The sequence below is a fragment of the Dendrobates tinctorius genome, unplaced genomic scaffold (genome assembly GCF_039654945.1).
Source record: "Dendrobates tinctorius isolate UK_male_01 unplaced genomic scaffold, ASM3965494v1 ptg000007l, whole genome shotgun sequence".
NCBI classification, from domain to species: domain Eukaryota; kingdom Metazoa; phylum Chordata; class Amphibia; order Anura; family Dendrobatidae; genus Dendrobates; species Dendrobates tinctorius.
The window spans coordinates 38,090,001-38,112,994 of record NW_027361675.1 but is presented as its reverse complement, the minus strand read 5'-3'; the positions used below and the strand labels follow the sequence as shown (position 1 = coordinate 38,112,994).

General features: G+C 42.0%; 1 protein-coding gene across 2 annotated transcripts in view; it reads right to left on the bottom strand.

Annotated features, from left to right (window-relative positions):
- The window catches only part of ULK2 (unc-51 like autophagy activating kinase 2), a 185,297-nt gene that overhangs the window by 141,014 nt on the left and 21,289 nt on the right, over positions 1 to 22,994 (bottom strand). For both annotated transcript variants that reach the window (XM_073573475.1, XM_073573484.1), the window contains exon 3: positions 8,862 to 8,903. In XM_073573475.1, the coding sequence (XP_073429576.1) occupies positions 8,862 to 8,903 (42 nt within the window). The remainder of the gene's footprint in view (positions 1 to 8,861; positions 8,904 to 22,994) is intronic.

The following is a 22,994-nucleotide window of genomic DNA, read 5'->3' as shown; positions in this document are numbered from 1 at the left end:
AACACATGGAGCTCCCTCTTTAAAACCAACACCTATTAGCTAAAGGGTTGAGTAGCTATGGCTAGTTTCTTGAAATTCGAAGATCCATTCCTGGCACATCTGCGTATTACAAGGACACTCCAAAGGGAAACATACATGCTGAGCTAGCACTCTATGAAAGTTCCACAGAAAGTTTACTCACAGGTGACAGATGATCCCTGGTGGTCCAAGAAGCAGGACCACCCATGATCAGACTGTGGTTGTGAAGCCCTTCTAACTGACAAGGATTGTCAAAAGCAGAAAAGCAGGGGTTTCAAGCAAAATATAAAATCATTCATATCTAAAGGGCATGTCACACTAAGAGATATCGCTAGCAATATCGCTATAACTAGTGACGTTATAGCGATATTGCTAGCGATATCGCTATGTGTGATACTTACCTACGACCGGCTCCCCCGCTGGTTATCGCTGATTGCGCGAGAACGTTCAGGACTGTTTCTCGTCGTCCGCTTCCTGCGGCGCTTCCTGCTGTGACGACAAGCGACGCGTGGAGCCGGGCGGGAGGACGCAGGATCGCCTCGTCTGACAGGTAAGTAGCGACCCCCGTCCCCGGCGATGTCGCTGGTGAGATCTGCCTGTGTGGCAGCTCACTAGCGACCACTTAGCGATGTACCAGCGATCCTGACCGCGTCATACATCGCTAAGTGTGACAGTACCTTTACAGCAGTTAGGGCATCAAGCTAAATTTTCACAATTACATTGTCTTTTATTAAGAGCCATTTTTCTATTCTGTCATGAAAGCCTTTTTTTTGTGGCTAATCCTTTTTAAAAGGGGTTGTCCAGGCTTAAGGCATTGATGACCTTTTCTTGGGATAAATCATCATTATCAGACTGGCGGGGTTTCAACACCTAGAACATTCAGCCATCAGTTGATCTCACCTTTGGCAGCCACCAGTTGTAAACCATGAATGAAGCAAGAACAGCACAGCTTCATTCACTGTGTACAGGCAGTTGACACGAATTCACTTATGAGCTTATGTTTTCACTGACTAATCAAATTGGAGTGAGATAACTTGTTAACGCATACCTTTTAATATTCTAAAATAATTTTTTTACTGTGCAATTGTGAAGTTTAAAAACACTCAAAAAGTGCCAGATTAACCACAATCTATCAGTGGTGTCCCTTGCGGGATCTATGGTTTCTCTATAGATATTAGCTAGTCTAATAAAGTATAATGGAAGATGTAATATTAGGCCCCTAAATAGGTCACAATGAGCTTAATTTTATAATAGCGAAACAAATATAGCAACCTTGCCGATACGTTGCATTAGGATAATATTGGAAACATATTAAACCGTTTCTGCATAACTGCTAGCCCTTGATGATCATAGCAGCCATAAATTATGACAAAACGCGTAGGGCTTGACCTATATACTGGGATATTATTCACTCATATGCCAGTGAAGATCCAAATGAGGATCTATGGTTTCCCACTGAATTAGTGATCTCTTCTGAGCGCACACTTGCCCTTTTATAAACGCAGAGAAGAGGGTTTTTTTCGATCCCCTAAAGCACATCATATTGTTGTTACCATCTTTTTGTTCTTGACCAAGCCAGGAGAGTGATAGTAGCGCTCCTCTCTCTCCCATTGGAATCTTAGGAAAGGGCACACCAGTCTTATCAAAGCGACAGCTCCAACTAAAATACAGCGTGTTGCTGTTAAAATCCTCCATCACTTAATGTCTAATGAAAGGACATATTAATTATATTATACTGACAGCTCCATCTAAAATACAGTGTGTTGCTGTCAAAAATCCCCTATAATATCCACTCGTGGTTCAGCTTATATGTATAATAGTATCTAGACTAAATGCCTACTAGGGCTAATATCTCAGGTTATTAAATTGACATTTGCTGAATTGAGTCTACTCTGGGGGCTAACCTGAATGTCTGCATAAAAGTAAAGAGGAAAAGAACATTATTTTGCTATTAAATTAAGCTCACTCTCTGACCTATTTAGGGGCTTAATATTACATCTCCTATTGTACTTACCTAGACTAGCTAATATCTAGACTGAAACCATAGATCCTGCAAGGGACACCACTGATAGATTGTGGGTAATCTGGCACTTTGAGAGTTTTAAACTTCACAATTGCACAGTAACAAAAAAAATTATTATTAAAAGTTATGTCTTATTTTCTCTCACTCCAATTGGATTAGCTAGTAAAAACTTCATTATTATTTTTGGAGAAACTATAAATATTAGTCTTCTGTGAATTTCTTCACTTAGGAGCCTAGTTACAGTTCTCAGCAACAGCCACTACATAGTTAACTGACCAGATGCCCAAGTACTGGATGTTTTTGACCCTTGGGTTCTGGAGGCATCTTCTACTTTACTTGGTTATCTTTCAGGTCATCTTGAGAAGCACTCAGATTTTCCCTTTGCACCATAAATAAGAACAAGTGAATCCAACCTGCCATCCATCAAGAGCAGCGCTCCAATGTACAACCTAGTATGTATTGCCAGACAAGACAAACGTGTTTTTTGTTTGTTTTTTTATAGTGGGGTCTAATAAGGGCAATAGTTCCCTTTCAATAAAAGCAAATATATTCCTCTATCCATGAATGCATTAAGATCCTCTCTCTTTTTATCTAGGTCTGATTGTGCACGCTGCGATTATCAGGGATTATATATACTCAAAGTTATGTAATTTAGAAGATTTATACATACAGCTCACACAACATGACAGCTAATGCAACTAATGGCCTTCCATCGTCTGACTCCGACATTCACTTCTCCAAAAACAAAACAAAAAAATAAAAAACAGATCACCGTGTACAGTGATGTATCTACAGAGGGCTCGGGGGAATATTACAGAACAATCAATCACAGAAGGAACAAGACTCCTCCACTGAAAATAAGGCTAGTATTGTAAAAAGAAACCCACAAGAAAATTCAGTTTGCTGTGCGAGTATGGTTGGTTACTGTCTAGTGAAAACTACTAGTAGGGCACAAAATAAGCAGAAGTTTTATTCATGGGTCATTTTACTATTGGTGGGGTGCTAATCATCAGCCACAACTGGCAGTGACACAAACGTCAGACTTGGTACCACATTGTCACAAAAAACAAGATGCAATCAGTGACCATACTTAAACTATTTTACCTAAAAGGTATAGTAGTTAAAATTTCCAACAATGTGTCACTTGCTAGGCTGCTTGATATAATTTTGATAAAATCTGTTTTAATCAGGAGAATATCATTCAGAGCAGGGGTGGGGAACCTCAGGCATGCAGGCCGTAAACATTCCGCATTGACCTTTCCTCCGGCCCCCAAGCTCAGGCCAGCATGTAAAAAATCATGTAAATTTTCCCTGAAATTGAAACATTTACAGAGAGTAAAAACAGGATATCCAAACCACAACTCTTCCCTCCCTACCCACATTTTTTCTTACTCTGAGCATGCGTTCACTTCTGAGGGTGTGTGCACACGTTGCGGAATCTGCTGCGGATTTAACCGCGTGGACTTGCCTAAATCCGCAGGTCAAAAGACCTGCAGTTTTACCTGCGGATTAGCCTGCGGTTTCCCCTGTGGTTTGACACCTGATCATGGAGCAGGTGCCAAACCGCTGCGGAATCCGCACAAAGAAGTGACATGCTGCGGTTTTAAAACCACAGCAAATCCGGGTGGAAAATTACGCACCGTGTGCACTGCGGTTTTTATTTTTCATTGACTTAAAATGGTACTGTACACCGCAGCAGAAACTAAACTGCTGCGGATCCGCAGTGCCAAAACCGCTGCGGTTCCGCAGTAGAATCCGCAACGTGTGCACACACCCTGATCGTTGCGTCACGTGCAATGAAAGATTACGTTGCTTCATCCATGCCATAATCAGAATATACTTTGTGAGCAGAGTTAGCATGCAATGCGCTCCAGTCCCACAAAAGACAACATCCTCCTCCTGTGAGTGTATGCCACAGCCCCACACCTCCTCCTGTGACCATGTATGCCGCAGCCCCATGCCTCCTCCTGTGACCATCTATGCCGCAGCCCCATGCCTCCTCCTATTGCAAACATTCACCTGTGCTCCAGACTGACGCAAATGTGGAAAACCAGTTACAAGCAGCATCATCATCAATACCATCTAACATCACAGCTGCACCAAAGAGAAGCAGCACCGGCCATCACATTAGAGGCAAGTTAAATGTCTAACAAAATATACAATGTCATTTTTAAGTTGATAATTTTGTAGAGTCCCAGAAGGATGGTATAAATATCCAAATGGCCTTTGGTAGAAAAATAAAAAAGTTTCCCCACTTAAAGGACTAGTAAACCTACTAGCATATAATCCTTCATACTCATGAGCTGTGTATACCTCCCATCAATTATCGGCAGCTTTCTGCCTATGCACAGTGTACATATGCGCACCATGTAGTGTGTGCATTGATTAGTATACACACGTGGTCAAAATTGTTGATACCCCTCGTTTAATAACAGAAAAACCCACAATGGTCACAGAAATTACTTGAATCTGACAAACGTAACAATAAATCAAAAGTCTATGAAAATGAACAAATGAAAGTCTTTTCATACATGCTTCGACAGAATTTTTAAAAAATAAAACTCATGAAATAGGCCTGGACAGAAATGATGGCACCCCTGAAAATAATGTGACAAAAGGGACATCATAAATCAAGGTGTGTCCACTAATTAGCAACACAGGTGTGTACCATCTTGGAATCAGTGAGTGGGCCTGTATAGAGGGCTACAGATACTCACTGTGCTGTTTGGTGACATGGTGTGTATCACACTCAACATGGACCAGAGGAAGCAGAGGAAAGAGTTGTCTCAGGAGATTAGAAAGAAAATTACAGACAACCCCTTTACCCCCAAGGGTGGTTTGCATGTTAATGACTAGACCAATTTTTACAATTCTGACCACTGTCCCTTTATGAGGTAATAACTCTGGAACGGCTTCCATGAATCCCGGTGATTCTGACACCGTTTTCTCGTGACATACGGTCCTTCATGACAGCGGTAAAATTTATTTGATATGACTTGCGTTTTTGAAAAAAAACGGAAATTTGGCGAAAATTTCTTAATTTTCCTACTTTGAATTTTCATGCTCTTAAACAGAGAAATATGTCATGCAAAATAAATAAATAACATTTCCCACATGTCTACTTTTCATCAGCACAATTTTGGAACCAAAATTTTTTTAGTTAGGAAGTTGTAAGGGTTAAAAGTTGACCAGCGATTTCTCATTTTTACAACACCATTTTTTTTGGGACCACATCACATTTGAAGTCACTTTGAGGGGTCTATATGATAGAAAATACCCCAAAAAGTGACACCATTCTAAAAACTGCACCCCTGAAGGAGCTCAAAACCACATTCAAGAACATTTAACTTTCTTTTCCACAAAAAAAAATTACTTCAGATCCAATTTGTTTTATTTTACCAAGGGTAACGGAGAAAGTGGACCCCAAAAGTTGTTGTACAATTTTTCCTGAGTACGCTGATACCCCACTGTTTGGGTGCATGGCAGAACTCGGAAGGGAAGAAGCGCCATTTGACTCTTAAGGCTATGTGCACATGTCCAGAATTCTCGCGGATTTTATGCGTTTGTGCCGCGTTTTTTCACCACGAAAACACTGCAAAAACGCATAAAATAAGCAACCCATTGAATTCAATGGCATTAGGCACATGCTGTGCTAATGCTGTGTATTTTTCCGTGGTAAAATCGCATCACAGAAAAATACGCAGCATGCTCATTCTTTTTGCGGAATCGCGGGGATTCCGCACACATAGGAATGCATTGTTCCGCTTACTTTCTGCATGTGGCTAAGCCCACCATGCGCAAAGTAAGCGGAAGATGTGCGGATGGTACCCACGGTCTGGAGGCGAGGAGACTGTCCTACAGGCCCTGGGTACTATATCCCTGTAAAAGTAGAATTAAAATAAAAAAATCGCGATATTCTCACATTCCGGCGTCCCACGCAGCGTCCCCAGGCCTCAGCGATGCTTCCGGCAAGTCCCGTTCCCAGCGATGCCTTGCGACAATGACCTGTGATGACGTAGCGGTCTCGCGAGATGCTAAGTCATCTGGGGTCATTGTCGCAAGGCATCGCTGGGAACGGGACTTGCCGGGAGCATCGCTAAGGCCTGGGCACACTGTGTGGGACGCCGGAATGTGAGAATATCATGATTTTTAATTTATTATTTTTAACATTATATCTTTTACTATTGATGCCGCATAGGCAGCCTCAATAGTAAAAAGTTGGTCACACTTGTCAAACACTTTGTTTGACGAGTGTGACCAACCTGTCAATCAGTTTTTCAAGCGATGCTACAGATTGCTTGGAAAACGCTAGTATTCTGCTAGCTAATTACGCTTGCAAAACTCTAGTTTTTCGAGGAAATTACACGGGAATTATGCATGCGGAATTCTAGCGTATTCCTCACAGCAGCAAGCTGCAGAATTGCGGCGGAAATTTCCGTGACAATTCCGCATGTGTGCACATAGCCTCAATGCAAAAATTGGCTGGAATTGAGATTGGACACCATGTCACGTTTGGCGAGCCCCTGATGTGCCTAAACAGTAGAAACCTCCCAATTCTAACTTCACCCCCAACCGGAAAATGGAAATAAATACATTTTTTTCATTTTATTATTTTTCCCTAACTAAGGGGGTGATAAAGGGGGGGTTTGATTTAGTATTTATGGCGGGTTTTTATGTTTGGCAGCTGTCACTAAAAGACGCTTTTTATTGCAAAAAATAGTTTTTGCATCACATTTTGAGAGCTATTATTTTTCCATATTTTGGCCCACTGAGTCATGTGAGGTCTTGTTTTATTGCGGGACGAGTTGACGTTTTTATTGGTACCATTTTCAGGCACATGACATTTTTGATCGCTTTTTATTCCGATATTTGGAAGGCAGAATGAACAAAAACCAGCAATTAATAATAATACAGTGGCGCTCAAGTACACAAGGACTCCAGCAACACAAGCAAAAGACAACGGTCACTGCAGATGTCAAGGTTAAATAATATAATTGCAAATTACTATTACGCTTAGAGCCACTTGTTTTATGGGACCTGCGTGATGTCAGACACATGGTAAGCTGGGCTGCAGACGCTAATGATTGCAATGAGGACCAAAAAGCTATCCTACGCGGCTGCAGCCCAGCGTACCAAGTGTCTCTGACGTCATGCAGGTCCTGTGCTGACGAGCACATACATGACAGTCGAGAACGGAGTATATTGCATTTTTCTCCTGCCTGATAACCCAGCGGTTGTGCCACTGGCCGGGGCAGTACCGCTATCGGTGCAATTACTGACTATATGGAACGGGGATCTACCTGGATTCATCTGGATTATCGCCGCCTAAACTACAGTGACCGCGTGCCATTGGCCTCCTACCTACTGCTTTCCTTATCTACTATTTGGAGTACCTCCCTACAGTACATGGGGAGCATACATAAGCTGACACCCAGCCGCGATGGGCCGCACTGCCAATCGCCATGACATACTATTCCGTCCATGTGCTCCTGTCCCCTATGTCCATGGACGGAAAAGTAAGTCAAAGGTCATAAAGGGGTTAAAAGGTAAACGTTATAAGACCATCTCCAAGCAGCTTGATGTTCTTGTGACTACAGTTGCACATATTATTCAGAAATTTAAGCTCCATGGGACTTTAGCCAACCTCCCTGGACGTGGCCGCAGGAGGAAAATTGATGACAAATCAAAGAGACGGATATTACGAATGGTAACAAAAGAGAACAGAAAAACCTCTAAAACAGATTGAATGTAAACTTCAAGCCCAAGGAACATCAGTGTCAGATCACACCATCTGTCCTTGTATGAGTCAAAGTAGACTTCATGGGAAATGACCAAAGAGAACACCATTGTTGGAAAAAAAAAAAAAAAAAAAAATCATAAAAAAGCAAGACTGGAGTTTGCCAAACTACATGTTGACAAGCCACAAAGCTTCTGGGAGAATGTCCTATGGACAGATGAGACAAAAATGGAACTTTTTGGCAAGGCACATCAACTATGTTTAGACAGAAAAATGAAGCATATCAAGAAAAGAACACTGCCCCTACAGTGAAACATGGAGGAGGCTCTCATGTTCTGGGGCTGCTTTGCTGCATCTGGCACAGGGTGTCTAGAATCTGTGCAGGTTACAATGAAATCTCAAGAATATCAAGGGATTCTAGAGAGAAATGTGCTGCCAAATGTCAGAAAGCTTGGTTTCAGTCGCAGGTCATGAGTCTTGCAACAGGATAATGACCCAAAACACACAGCTAATAACACCCAAGAATGGCTAAGAGGAAAACATTGGACTATTCTGAAGTGGCCGTCTATGAGCCCTGACCTAAATCCTATTGAGCATCTTTGGAAAGAGCTGAAAAATGCCGTCTGGAAAAGGCAACTTTCAAAACACGAGGCAACTGGAGCAGTTTGCTCTTGAGGAGTGGGCCAAAATACCTGTCGAGAGGTGCAGAAGTCTCATTGACAGTTATAGGAATCGTTTGATTACAGTGGCTGCCCCAAAAGGTTGTGCAACAAAATATTAAGTTAAGGGTACCATCATTTCTGTCCAGGCCTATTTCATGTGTTTTATTTTTAAAAATAATTCTGTGGAAGCATGGTTGAAAAGCAATGTCTGACTTTCATTTGTTCATTTTCATAGATTTTTGAGTTATTATTACTTTTGTCAGATTCAAGTTTATTTCTGTGACCATTGTGGGTTTTTCTGTCATTAAACGAGGGGTACCAACAATTTTGACCAAGTGTGTAACTACAACCAACTTATCATAGAGGAAAACATGTTAAGGCTGAGGGAAAGTGGAAGAGCTCATTTAATAGCTTTGCTTACCTGGACATCATATAGAGCCACAATGTTTTCATGCTGTAGCTCCTAGATGGGGAAAAAAAAAATAAAAGTTAGAATAGAGATCAGTTACTAGATAAGACAATAAGGTTTTACTGTAACAGAGGCACAACCATTCCTGTGCTGCAGAACTGAACCCATGTTAATATAAATGCTGAGAAATAATATTCACAAAAAGTCAATGTCAAAAGACATTTGTAAAGTTTTTTTGTTTTGTTTTTTTTTACAGATACCACACATGCACATGTTAATAGCACCACAGATGGGTGTGTTTTTTCATGGTCTTTTTTTTCTGGTAGAACGGATGACAAGGGCCAATATAGGTCTATGGGTCTGTGATAGATCACGTAGAGCACACGAATGGCATCAGTGTAGCAACCGTGTGCTATATGTGTTTAACATTGAAAATTATAGGAGACGCTAAAGAGGTGATCCACTTAAACACATGCTAAAAAGGAAGAAATAAAATGTTTATCAAATGGAAAGAGGGAGGCATATCTAAAAAAGAATGGGTAATCCTGTCTGCAGAACCTGCAGGGCACAAATCAGATTATCAACAGCTGACAAGGAACTAAAGCTTGCAAGAGACATCAAAAGCAATAAAAAAGGATTTTGGGGATATGGCAAAAGAAAAAGAAAAGTCAAAGATGCTATAGTATTTTTACAGGATGAAAATGTTGAAATGGTAAGAAAGGATGTTGAGAAGGCCAAACTTTTAAATTACTATTTTGCATCTCTCAGAAAGGAAATTTAACATCAGCTGATCTTCACTGTCCTATTAAACGAATACAAGAATCCAGGACATCTATAAACAAAAAGATAGTGACGAAACACTTAGCAAACATAAATGAATTAAAGTCTCCAGGTCCAGATGAATTACACCCCAGAGTACTGAAGGAGACTGCAGAAGAAATTTTTTAACCACTCTCCATAATCTTTGAAAATTCTTGGAGAACAGGAGAAGTCCCAGTAGACTGGAGAAGAGCAAATGTTGTTCCGATCTTCAAAAAGGGGAAGGGTGTGGACCCAGGGAACAATAGGCCGGCGAGTCTGACTTCTATACCAGGAAAGATCTTTGAAAAAATTATTAAAACACGTATGTAAGTACCTGGATAAGAATGAAGTGATTATCCAGAGTCAGCATGAATTAGTAACTAATAAGTCACGTCAGACTAACTTAATTTCCATCTATGACAGAATCACTGACTGGGTGGATCACGGAAATGCTGTAGATATAGTATATTTTGACTTCAACAAAGTATCTCACACCATCCTTATTAAAAAAATGACTAAGTATGGAATGGACAAGGCAACTGAACATCCAGTTGGAAGAATGTCTCAAGTGGGGTACTACAGGGTTCTGTCCTGGGCCCTGCATTGTTCAACATCTTTATCAATTACTTAGATGAAGGAATTGAGGGTACACTCATTAACCCCTTACTGCCAATGGACGTAATAGTACGTCCAATGGCTGTACCCCCACTTTGATGAGGGCTCCGGCAGTGACCCTGCTTCAAAGCCGGGACATGTCAGCTGTTTTCAACAGCTGACATGTGCCCGCAATAGGCACATGTGGAATCGCGATCCACCTGCGCCTATTAACTAGTTAAATCCCGCTGTCAAACACTGACAGCGGGATTTAACCAGCGCTTCCGGCCGCCGGGCCGGAAATACGCCCATTGCCGACTTCTGTCACGTGATCGGGGGTCAGCGATGCGTTGCCATAACAACCAGAAGTCTCAGAGACCTTTATGGTTGTTGATGAGGCATTGCTATGAGCGCCACCCGGTGGTCGGCACTCATAGCAATGCTGTAATTTTGCTACATATAGGCAATCTGCTCATCAGCTATATGTAGCAGAGCCGATCAAGTAGTGGATGCTTCTATCCACCCATGGAGGGTATTCAAGCACGCCAAAATTTAAAAAAAAAAAAAAAAAGTTTAAAAAAAAATATGGAACAAAAAAAAAACAAAAACCCACACATATTCGGTATCGCCGCGATCAATTTAAAAAAAAAAAAAAAATGGATTAACCCGATCGCTAAACGGTGTAGCGGGAAAAAAGAAATCGAAACGCCAGAATTGGTCACTGCGACACTACATTAAAATGAAATAACGGGCGATCAAAAGATAGTATCTGCACATAAATGGTGTCCTTAAAAACATCAGCTTGGCGCGCAAAAAATAAACCCTCACCCAACCCCAGATCACGAAAATTGGAGACGCTATGGATTCCTTTTTCGCCACTTAGATAAAAAAAGAACCTAGACATGTTTGGTGTCTATGAACTCGTAATGACCTGGAGAATCGTAATGACCTGGAGAATCATAATGGCAGGTCAGTTTTAGCATTTAGTGTACCTAGCAAAAAAGCCAAATCAAAAAACAAGTGTGGGATTGCACTTTTTCTTTGCAATTTCACCGCACTTGGAATTTTTTCCCCGTTTTTGAGTACACGACATGCTAAAACCAATGATGTCGTTCAAAAGTACATCTCGTCCCACAAAAAATAAGCCCTCACATGGCCATATGGACGGAAAAATAAAAAAAGTTACGGCTCTGGGAAGAAGGGGGCGTGAAAAACAAAAACCGAAAAAAACTCCGGTCATTAAAGGGTTAAATTTGCAGATGACACAAAGCTAGATGGGATAGCTAATACTAGAGAAGAGAGAGGATTCAAAAAGATATAAATAAACTGGAGCAGTGGACAGCAACTAACAGAATGGTTTTTAACAGGGAAAAATGCTAAGTACAACATCTGGGCAATAAAAATGAAGAAAGCATAAACAGAATGGGAGGAATGGGGCTAAGCAAAAGCACATGTGAAAAAGACTTGGGTATACTAATAGATCATAAACAACATGAGTCAACAGTGTGATGCAGCAGCAAAAAAGGCAAATACAATTCTGGGATGTATTAACAGAAGCATACAGTCCAGATCACGTGAGGTCATTATCCCCCTCTACTCCACTTTGGTCAGACCTCATCTGGAATACTGTGTCCAGATTTGGGCACATAAAAAAAAAAAAAAAAAAAAAAAATGTTTGGGAATGTTTAGCTTGCAAAAAAGAAGACTGAGAAGGAGACTTACTAGCTGTCTACAAATATCTCAAGGGCTGTCACATTGTAGAAGGATCATGTTTATTCTCATTTGCACAAGGAAAGCCTAAAAGCAATGGGATGAAACTGAATGGGAGGAGACACAGATTAGATATTAGAGAAAACTTTTTGACAGTGAGGGTGATCAATGAGTGGAACAGGCTGCCACGAGAGGTGGCGAGTTCTCCTTCCATGGAAGTCTTAGAGGCTGAACAGACATTTGTCTGGGATAATTTAGTGAATCCTGCTTTGAGCAGGGGGTTGGACCAGATGACCAAGGAGGCCCCTTCCAACTCTACCATTCTATGATTCTACGTATAATGCGCCCATCGATTCAAACCTTTTAAATAAATATTTTTGTTAATACCTTATGTTGCCATATGTGCCTGAGTGGCGCCATCGCTGCTTGCTCATTCCTGATCATGTGACCACCAGCTGCAGCCGCCACTAACATCCACTGATTGACTTTCGGACTGCCTTGCATCACCCAGTCGTACCCCCCCGATTGATTGGGCAGTCCTTCACTGCACGTCACAGCCCAGTATCCAGCATTCCATTTCCCTTTCTCCTCCGCTTTCATTGGCCGCGAGCGCTAGATACTGAGCTGTGACGTGTGGCGAAAGAGCACTCACAGCCCAATCACGGGGGTGCGTGCCACTGGGTCTCTCCTCGGTGATGCAAGGGAGTCCGGAATTTGATGTGACATCAACGAATGTCAACAGCAGCTGCAGCTGGGGTCATGTGATTGGAACTGAGCGAGCTGCGATCGAGCCACTGACAGGCACATATGGCAACATTAGGCATTTACAAAATATTTAAAAGGTAAAAAAAAAAAAAATAAAAAAAAATTGATGGGTGCACTATACATGGTCTTGGACCACTTTTTTAGCACCGTATATACTCGCATATAAGCCGAGATTTTCATGCCTTTCTTTGGCTAAAAGTCCCCCCTCTGCTTATATGCGAGTCATATGCCAGGGGGTCGGCGGGGGAGGGGGAGCGGGGGTGTCAGATCATACTTGCCCCCTCCCCTTCCTTCCGCGGTCACGTGGTACCCCTCATTAAAGTCATGAATATGCGCATATTCATGACTTTAATGAGTGGTACCACGTGACCACCGAAGGAAGGGAGACTGTGGAAGAAGCGGGGCTGCAGAGACAACACTAGGAGGAGGTAAGTATATGCAGTATTCACCTGTCCCCGGTCCATCGCTGGTCGCCGCTGTCTGCCGTTTTTTCTGTCTGTGATGTTCAGGCAGTAGAGGGTGTGATGACGTCGTTAGTGCGCGCCGTGCCCTCTGCTGCCTGAATGTCACTGACAGAGGACCCGGCAGACAGCGGTGAGCAGCAATGGACCGGGGACAGGTGAATATCTCAGGTGCCGGGGCCCTGAGCCAGCGGTGACACTGGTACCTGGCCACCAGCAACGAGAGGCGAATATGTAATTTTTTTTTTTTATCTGCAGCAGCAGCATATGGGGCATAATGAATGGAGCATCTTATGGGGCATAATGTATGGAGCATCTTATAGGGGCATAATGTATGGAGCATCTTATGGGGCCATTATTAACCTTTGTGCAGCATTATATGGGGTGTATTTTGTATGGAGCATCTTATGGGGGAATAATCTATGGAACATCTTATGGAACATCATGGAGCATCTTATGGGGGCATAATCTATGGAGCATCTTATGGGGCCATGACCTTTATGGAGCAGCATATTATTTTATGGAGCATCTTATGGGGCCATTATTAACCTATGTGCAGCATTATATGGGGTTTATTTTGTATGGAGCATCTTATGGGGCCATAACCTTTATGGAGCAGCATATTTTATGGAGCATCTTATGGGACCATTATTAACCTTTGTGCAGCATTATATTGGGTGTATTTCATATGGAGCATCTTATGGGGCCATCATGAACTGTATGGAGCATTATATGGGGCTCCTGATTCAATATGGATATTCAAAAACATTTAACCTACTGATGTCTCAATTAATTTTACTTTTATTGGTATTTTTCTTTTTGAAATATACCAGTAGCTGTCGCATTTTCCACCCTAGGGTTATGCGCGAGTCAATACTTTATCCAATTTTTTTCTGGCAAAATTGGGGGGGGGTCGGCTTATACTCTGATCGGCTTATAAACGAGTATACTGTATACGGTAATTTATTTCTTTGACAATCCATGCAAAAAACACGGATGACGGACACATGGATGACTCACAGACGGTAAAAATGGACAAACGGATGACACAAACATGCAAAACACTGATGACACTAGCACCATTTTTTTTTCCCCCAAGAACGTGTTCAAATACATAGGGTAATAATGTAGACTAGCAGTGATGCTGTAGGACAATGACCTAGGTCATCTAAAGACAACGCACAATAACTAAGAAAGCGCTTGAGTGGATCCGAAATCTGAAGAAAAGAAGAAAGGAAAAATGAACAAATAGCAAAACGAAATTTTACTCATTCACGGAATAAAAAGTGTAGATGGGATGGATACAGACACTTGTATCCTGCCCTGCAGCTTGAATGGCTGTTAAATTATAGATCTCTATGGTAACTGGAATGTCAGAAAATGCTGCCAATATTCGTAACACATGGTGATACATTAGCTCGACTTTCTGGGGGTTGTGATCTGATACAGTATACTGTTTTTAATAGTGTATAAACATCCAAATTTTAGTCAAACCACAATATAAGGAGCCATTTATAGCTAAGGCCACTTTCACAGTTTTTTATGTCAGTCACAATCCATCAGCTCGACAGATCGGTCGCAGATTGTGAAAAAATGATGCGACAGATCTGTTTTTTCCCCGAATCCGACTACCCTACCTGGCAGGTTTATATACATTTGGGGCTGTGGATATTGGAGCATGCTCATTTAAAAAAAAAACGGAATCCATCACTGGATTCAGTCATTTGACGGACAAATCGCTGTCCGACTTTTCGACGGAGACAAAAAATGTTCCTATATCAGTTGTCTCCGGCTGATAGAGAATTTCTGACCGATGCGGTGAACGACGGATGAAACATGTGGCCATCAGTCGGAATCCGTCGCTAATACAAGTCTGAGAAAAAAAAAAGGATCCAGCGGCATCAGTTTCCGGTTCCGTTTTTTTTTCCCCAAAATTTGACGGATTGCGACTGATGGCAAAAAACTGAAATGTGAAAGAGGCCCAAGCAGCATTATCTCGAATTGTGACCACAACACTGGGTGTAAAGCCGACCACAGCTATAGCGACATGGCTTTTAGTCAAATAGCAACTGTCTGACATAACCTTCCCTTTAATATAGAGTTATTATCCATAGATACAGTATATTAAACAAAATACCCAGGGGTCTCAAACATGCGTCCAACGAGCCAGGGGCCACTGACACCAGCTCTCTGCATCACAAAACTAATACCAAGCAGTGGCCAATCAGCCCAGCAGCCGACTTTGGCATCCCGACGTGGCGGCACATGAAATCATTGTTAAGAACCCCGGCTACAGAGGAGGAAGAGGATGCTGTCCTGTTGAGGGAGGGGGGGTCAGGTGAGAATATTTTTTATTACCGTATGTGCATATAAAGAGCAGCAGAATGGAGGACATTGTTACAAGGTGGTGACATTTCTATAAGATGGGACATTACAGGACAAGGGACATTATAGGACTGGAGATATAGTTTTACAATTAACATGTCGTAATATTACTGTATGGGGCCAATAAGGGATCAAATGAAAAAAAAAAAAAAAAAAAGACAACAAAAGTAAAAAAGAATGAAAGAATAATGTAATAAAATTTGGCCACTAGAAATGCTGTTTTATGTAAAAATTGAAGTAAAGGAGAAGACATGTACCATAACCCATGTGATAAAGTATAAAGAAACAAAAACAGGCAAAAAACAAAAAAAGTCATAGAAAAATAATGGTGTCACTGAAAACGTCATCTTCTCCCGCAAGGAACGCGGCTCTTCATTTTCACATTTTTTCTATGTGTGGCCCATTTAATCAGCTGAGTTTGAGACCCATGGTCTACACAGTATATATAGAACCAGGTGCAGAAGAATGCATGGATGTGTCCTCTTGGTGAAATTTAAGACTTTGAACAGTTGATGACAGTAAGGGGCACTTTCAGTAAAAGTTCCTCACCTACGATCAATGATTTTTTTATTTTTCGAAGCTGGAGAAATTTATACAAATTACTACAGCTGTAATTCTCATCATTACAGTGGATGCAGCTAAAAAAAAAAGAAAAAAAAAAAAAAACAAGTTTGCAACCCAGTGTATGGAACACAGGTCTACCAGAGGTCCAATATCAGAAGATTAGAATATTGTATGCCTTTATCGTCACTATTTGCAGTCATTCCAGCAAAGAACACAAGGCTATACCTTCCCAATATTAGGCAATTTTGGCTCCTCATATCTGATAAAATAACTTAATTTCCCAGTGGAAATATCTTTAGCCATTTCATTAAGCAATAATAGGATTGCAAAGACATTCAAACAGACGGGCTTTATTTGCCTTTTTTATCCCCCCCATGGTATCTCAGTCTTAGGGCAGTTTCACACGTCCAGATAATTCCGGTACCGGAGCTATCCGTGTCCATGTGTATACGGAGGTCATCCGTGTGACATCCGTGTGCTATCCGTATGTCCATGTTTTTGAAAAATTATTTTCAATGTTAACCCTTTGACTTTTACAAATGCACACGGATTGCACAAGGACAGCATGCGTGTGCGGTACGTGTTTACACGGACCCATTGACTCGTATGGGTCCGTGTGATCCGTGCTGTTGCACAAAAATGGACATGTCAGTGTGTTTTGCACACGGACACACGGTCCGTGAAAACACGCTGACATCTGCATAGAAACATTCATTAGAATGTGTCTACGTGTGTCAATGTCTCTGGTTCGTGAGAAAACTGTCACTACACGTACCGGAGACACTGACGTGTGAAACTGCCCTTAGGGTTCGCTCATATCTGCTTATATAAACGTCCCCCAAATTTTAATAACTAGCTGAGGGAAAGCAGACAGCTGTGGGTGGGTGTTATTAGTCTGGGAAAGGGCTGACAGCTGATACTGCGCAGGCGGCGCCATCTTGGAGGACTTTTTTTTGTTCTCTAGCAAGATGGTGTCGCCGGCGCTTGTTCAGTAGCAGCCATCAGATCACCTCTAAATACACTGATATGTACAACTGCGCAGGCACGGCCAGCGCCATTTTAAAATGGATTTTTTTTCTACTCCTCAGGAAAACATGCACAGTTATTAACTGCACATTAAACATGCGATTATACTGCAGCGCGGGTGCCATGGCTGCAGCATAATTTTCTTCTTTAGTATGTACATACTGTATATTCATTATGTAAACAGGGGGCAGGTCAGTGAGGGATCAGTGACCTGTCAGCAGTCTTCATTATGAATACCTAATCAGATCACCACATGATAACCCCCCCCCCCCCACAGGCCACTCTGGATAACGAGCATATCATTAACCCAAAACTGAAAATAAAGATAAAAACAACCACAAGACAGATTTCATCAACCAAAGCATCATTGTAATCAGTATAATGGCCCCAACCTGACACTGTGGGCTACTGTGCTCAATCCTGCTGACAGGGTCCCTTTAAGCAGTCCTCCACATCATGCGGTTCACATTTTGACATCATGAGAACAAGACAACGCCTGCCACTGCGAGGCTTCAAGCAAGATATTCTCAGAAGGAAGTGGTCACGGAGCTTAGGGTGCCATACAGTGCCATCAGCAGGTTGCAACAGAGATACAGAGAGACTGCAAGAGTCACAGAAAGTCAGAAGTGGACTTCCTTTGGACACATGCCACACAGATGACTGCGTCATTGCCTTCTGTACAGGATGATGAATGGCACACAACTCCAGGCACATTTAAGTGAGGCGAGAGCCACCCAAGTTTGAAATCATATGAAACCGTTTATATCAGCATCGTCTGCGTGTTAGATGACCTGCAAAAGACACCTGACCACACCACCAAGCACAGGCATCATCATCGTGCAAGGGCCAGGGAGCACCTATGCTGGATGATGGACCAGTCTGCCTCCCTGCTATTCATTGATGAAAGTTGATTCAAGCTGAGCAGAAGTGATGGTTGTCAAAGATGTTGAAGATGTCAGGGAGAGCGCTATGCAGCAGCCACTACTGTCACCAGATGAACCTTTGGTGGTGGTGTTATTGTGGGCAGGTGTGTGAGCAATACAGAACTGGCCTACACTTTGTGAATGTTACATGGACAAGCCCCTACTACTTGAATAACATAATCCAGTCATTGTGCCTCTGCACAAACAACACATGCTTCAGTTCATCAAGGTCCCATTAGGGAACTGCTTCTGGAGAGTGGCATACCTCAAATGGAGTGTCGTGTACTTTCTCCAGTTCGGGATCCCATGGGATCAGCTGAGTTGGTGTGTAGAGGCTCGTAACTCTATACCCCAGAACCTCAATAACCTTGATGACAGCCCTTCAAGAAGAGTGAGATGCCACATCTCAGCAGACAATAACTTGAGTTGTGAACAGCATGAGACGTCGGTCATGATAAAATATCACTGTAGTGCCATCTTTACGTTTTCAATAAATTTTGCCTGAAAGTCAAATATTCCTTTTGCAAGTAGCGTATTTCTATTTTTTCTATCTATTCTACTTTGACGGTTCAGGCTGTGAATTTACTGTACTTGGCTGATGAAGTGTTGCCTTTCCTTTGATATGTGGACGTAAAAAATTGGACAAATGGTCTGTGTGCAGGGTGATTTTTTTGTCTCGCACCCATTCGCTTGGATTGGCTAGTGCGATCAGATTCTCGCAGACAATCGCAGAATGTCGCAATTTTTTTTTTTTTCAGTCAAACCCAAGCTGAGAAAAAAAAAAAAATTTATCAGATGACCAGCGACTCATTTACCAACATTAAGCAGAGTGCAATGCGATGCTTTTGGACTTCTATGCAGATGTGAGAGGCATAACAGAGCACAGAAGCCTTAAGAGCTGAGACTCATCGTGCACTCTATAAAACTAATAGAAACTATAGAAGACTACAGATATTCATGAGCCAAAGGCAAGTCAGAACTTGGAGGGGGTCTGCTTACTAAGAGTACCCATACTATATTGAGGTAACACAACATTGTGGGTTGTAGTTTGTTTAGTGAGAACATGCACAATTGGTGGAGAAGGGTTGAACTTTATGGACCTAGGTGTTTATGCAACCTATGTAACAGCTCCTAGACATTGAATAATGCAATCTTGTGACAGGTCCAATTACCTCAGCGGACAATACAACTGGAAAGATTGTCACAAGAAAATGCCACATTCTCCCTCTCCTGTACATTTTTCTTCTGATGATACATTAGGTGCTTTTCTTGCTATGTTTGCTTATTAGTGATCTTAGACCCACATCTAAGCCAGTGACCCGATCTACGACTGTATATAACCACTGAACAATCGGCTGTCAGTCAGATTCCTATATGTAAAGGGGGTGGAAAATTCTGAGAATACACTAGGTGTTATGACCCCAGGGAGAGAAGGAGAGCAGCTTGGCTATTCTTGTGTTTTGGAGTCTTTGAGGTATGACTCCCACGCTGTCAGCCCTGGATGTTTAAAATAGTAAGCAACTTGTTGGCAGGAATCATATATCAGACAGCATGTGACAAAGTTTCCAGCCTCCGGATGGTTACTAGGCTTCTTACAGTTAGGGCTCTTGCACGCGACCCATTTTCTTGTATAAATGCCATCTGTGGTTTTCACGGATAGCACTCGTACTTAGAATAATTCTATGGGGACGTGCACATCCAATTTTCCCTCTAACCCCCAAAAAATTGAAGACCAGTCCAATTTTGTTCTGAGGGGGTCGGATCAAAATTGGAAATGCACGTCTATGGGTCAGTGAAAAACTACAAACACCACACTTGGATGACATCCGTAATAGGTCCAATTTTTATAGACTCAACAGGAAAAAACTGATGCCACTCTGATCAATAGTCTGGTCAGAAAAACCGGTTTGTTCTTTGTATGTGGGGAAATCAGTAGTGCAATTCTACCCCTTCCACCCTCTCAAGACCTTCTTCTCTCCTCCACTCTTTCGTTCCTCACCTAATCGCCTCCTAGACTTCTCCCGAGCATCTCCCATACTATGGAATTCTGTGCCCAAACAAGTCTGATTAAAAATATATAGAGTAGGACCCCCCCATATGAGATTGCCTTGGCGCGGCGGGGTGGCTCAATTGAATTGATCAATTTTTTTGCTAAATATCTCATTTTTGAATACAGCTAGACATTATGTGCATATGCACTCCAATTTATGCGTTCTAACCTTAAGCAGTGCTGGCTTTCCCCCCCTATTTTCAAGTCTGATTATCCGCCAGTTTCGGAACTTTCAGACAAAACTTGAAAACGCAGCTCTCTTCAAGCAAGCTTATAGCCTGCAATAACCCACCTCACCACCCCCCAATCCTATAGACTAAGCCCGCAAGCGCAGGGCCTTCTCCCTTCTGTACCTGCCTGTCATTGTTAGTTTGTAATTTATATTTGTATTTTGTATGTAAACCCTCTCTTATGTACAGCCCCATGGAATCAATGGAATAACAATAACAACAACAACAACAACAACAACAACAACTTGAAGAGCTGCCTATCCTTTATAATGACCCCAGGGTGCTGAATTAAAAACTAATCTATATACAGTTGTGGCCAAAAGTATTGACACCCCTGCAATTCTGTCAGATAATACTTCCTGAAAATGATTGCAAACACAAATTCTTTGGTATTATCTTCATTTAATTTGTCTTAAATGAAAAAACACAAAAGAAAATGAAGCAAAACATTGATCATTTCACACAAAACTCCAAAAAAATGGGCCAGACAAAAGTATTGGCACCCTCAGCCTAATACTTGGTTGCACAACCTTTAGCCAAAATAACTGCGACCAACCGCTTCCGGTAACCATCAATGAGTTTCTTACAATGCTCTGCTGGAATTTTAGACCATTCTTCTTTGGCAAACTGCTCCAGGTCCCTGATATTAGAAGGGTGCCTTCTCCAAACTGCCATTTTTAGATCTCTTCACAAGTGTTCTATGGGATTCAGGTCTGGACTCATTGCTGGCCACCTTAGAAGTCTCCAGTGCTTTCTCTCAAACCATTTTGTAGTGCTTTTTGAAGTGTGTTTTGGGTCATTGTCCTGCTGGAAGACCCATGACCTCTGAGGGAGACCCAGCTTTCTCACACTGGGCCCTACATTATGCTGCAAAATTTGTTGGTAGTCTTCAGACTTCATAATGCCATGCACACGGTCAAGCAGTCCAGTGCCAGAGGCAGCAAAGCAACCCCAAAACATCAGGAAACCTTCGCCATGTTTGACTGTAGGGACCGTGTTTTTTTCTTTGAATGCCTCTTTTTCTCCTGTAAACTCTATGTTGATGCCTATGCCCAAAAAGCTCTACTTTTGTCTCATCTGACCAGAGAACATTCTTCCAAAACGTTTTAGGCTTTTTCAGGTAAGTTTTGGCAAACTCCAGCCTGGCTTTTTTATGTCTTGGGGTAAGAAGTGGGGTCTTCCTGGGTCTCCTACCAAACAGTCCCTTTTCATTCAGACGCCGAAGGATAGTACGGGTTGACACTGTTGTACCCTCGGACTGAAGGGCAGCTTGAACTTGTTTGGATGTTAGTCGAGGTTCTTTATCCAACATCCGCACAATCTTGAAATCTCTTCTCAATTTTTCTTTTCCGTCCACATCTAGGGAGGTTAGCCACAGTGCCATGGGCTTTAAACTTCTTGATGACACTGCGCACGGTAGACACAGGAACATTCAGGTCTTTGGAGATGGACTTGTAGCCTTGAGATTGCTCATGCTTCCTCACAATTTGGTTTCTCAAGTCCTCAGACAGTTCTTTGGTCTTCTTTCTTTTCTCCATGCTCAATGTGGTACACACAAGGACACAGGACAGAGGTTGAGTCAACTTTAATCCATGTCAACTGGCTGCAAGTGTGATTTAGTTATTGCCAACACCTGTTAGGTGCCACAGGTAAGTTACAGGTGCTGTTAATTACACAAATTAGAGAAGCATCACATGATTTTTCAAACCGTGCCAATACTTTAGTCCACCCTCTTTTTATGTTTGGGGTGGAATTATATCCAATTTGGCTTTAGGACAATTCGTCTTGTGTTTTTCATTTAAGACAAATTAAATGAAGATAATAATAAAGAATTTGTGTTTGCAATAATTTTCAGGAAGAAACTGAGTATTATCTGACAAAATTGCAGGGGTGTCAATACTTTTGGCCACAACTGTACTTACTAGTGATAAGCGAGCATGCTCGTGTCGTATCGAATTTTATGCTCGAGTCACCATGGCTGCATATCTCGCAGCAGTTTGACAGTCACAACACATGCACAGGATGCCTAACAAGCAGGCAATCTCTGCATGTGATGCGAATGTTGACCAGCGGAGAGACATGCAGTCGCGGGGACTTGAGCATAGAATTCGAGCACGCCAAAGAAACCCCATTACGACACAAGCACGATCGATCACTAATACTTAACTCTGGGCCTGGCATTGCTAAGATTTTTCTCTTAATTTATTCAGCACCCTGGGGTCATCCATTAGGTATTGTCCAGTAGAGGACAACCCTTTTTATGAGCGTGTAAAACTGTATACCCAACAACACAAAAGTAACATGTAGCTATCAGTTTATGGATAAAGCTGCAGCTACTGTAGGATGCTTGCTCAAACATCTTGGCATCAAATCTACAAAAGGTGGGAACTAGCATATTCTGACACTCCTGATGCCACAAGAGGACCACACCAGTAACAGAAAAAAAAAAGATACAAAATCATCCTGTCCAACTTCAGGTTTCCCAGATAGCAGTACTGAAATGGCTAGATGGCAGCCCCAAAATAAACATTAGGACCAGATCATACTGCGACTTCTGACTGCGCATGTATTGGAAACGCTTTGGGGAACAGCCAAATGCAGAAATGGCATATTTACCCAAAAGGTGGCCTAAGTTA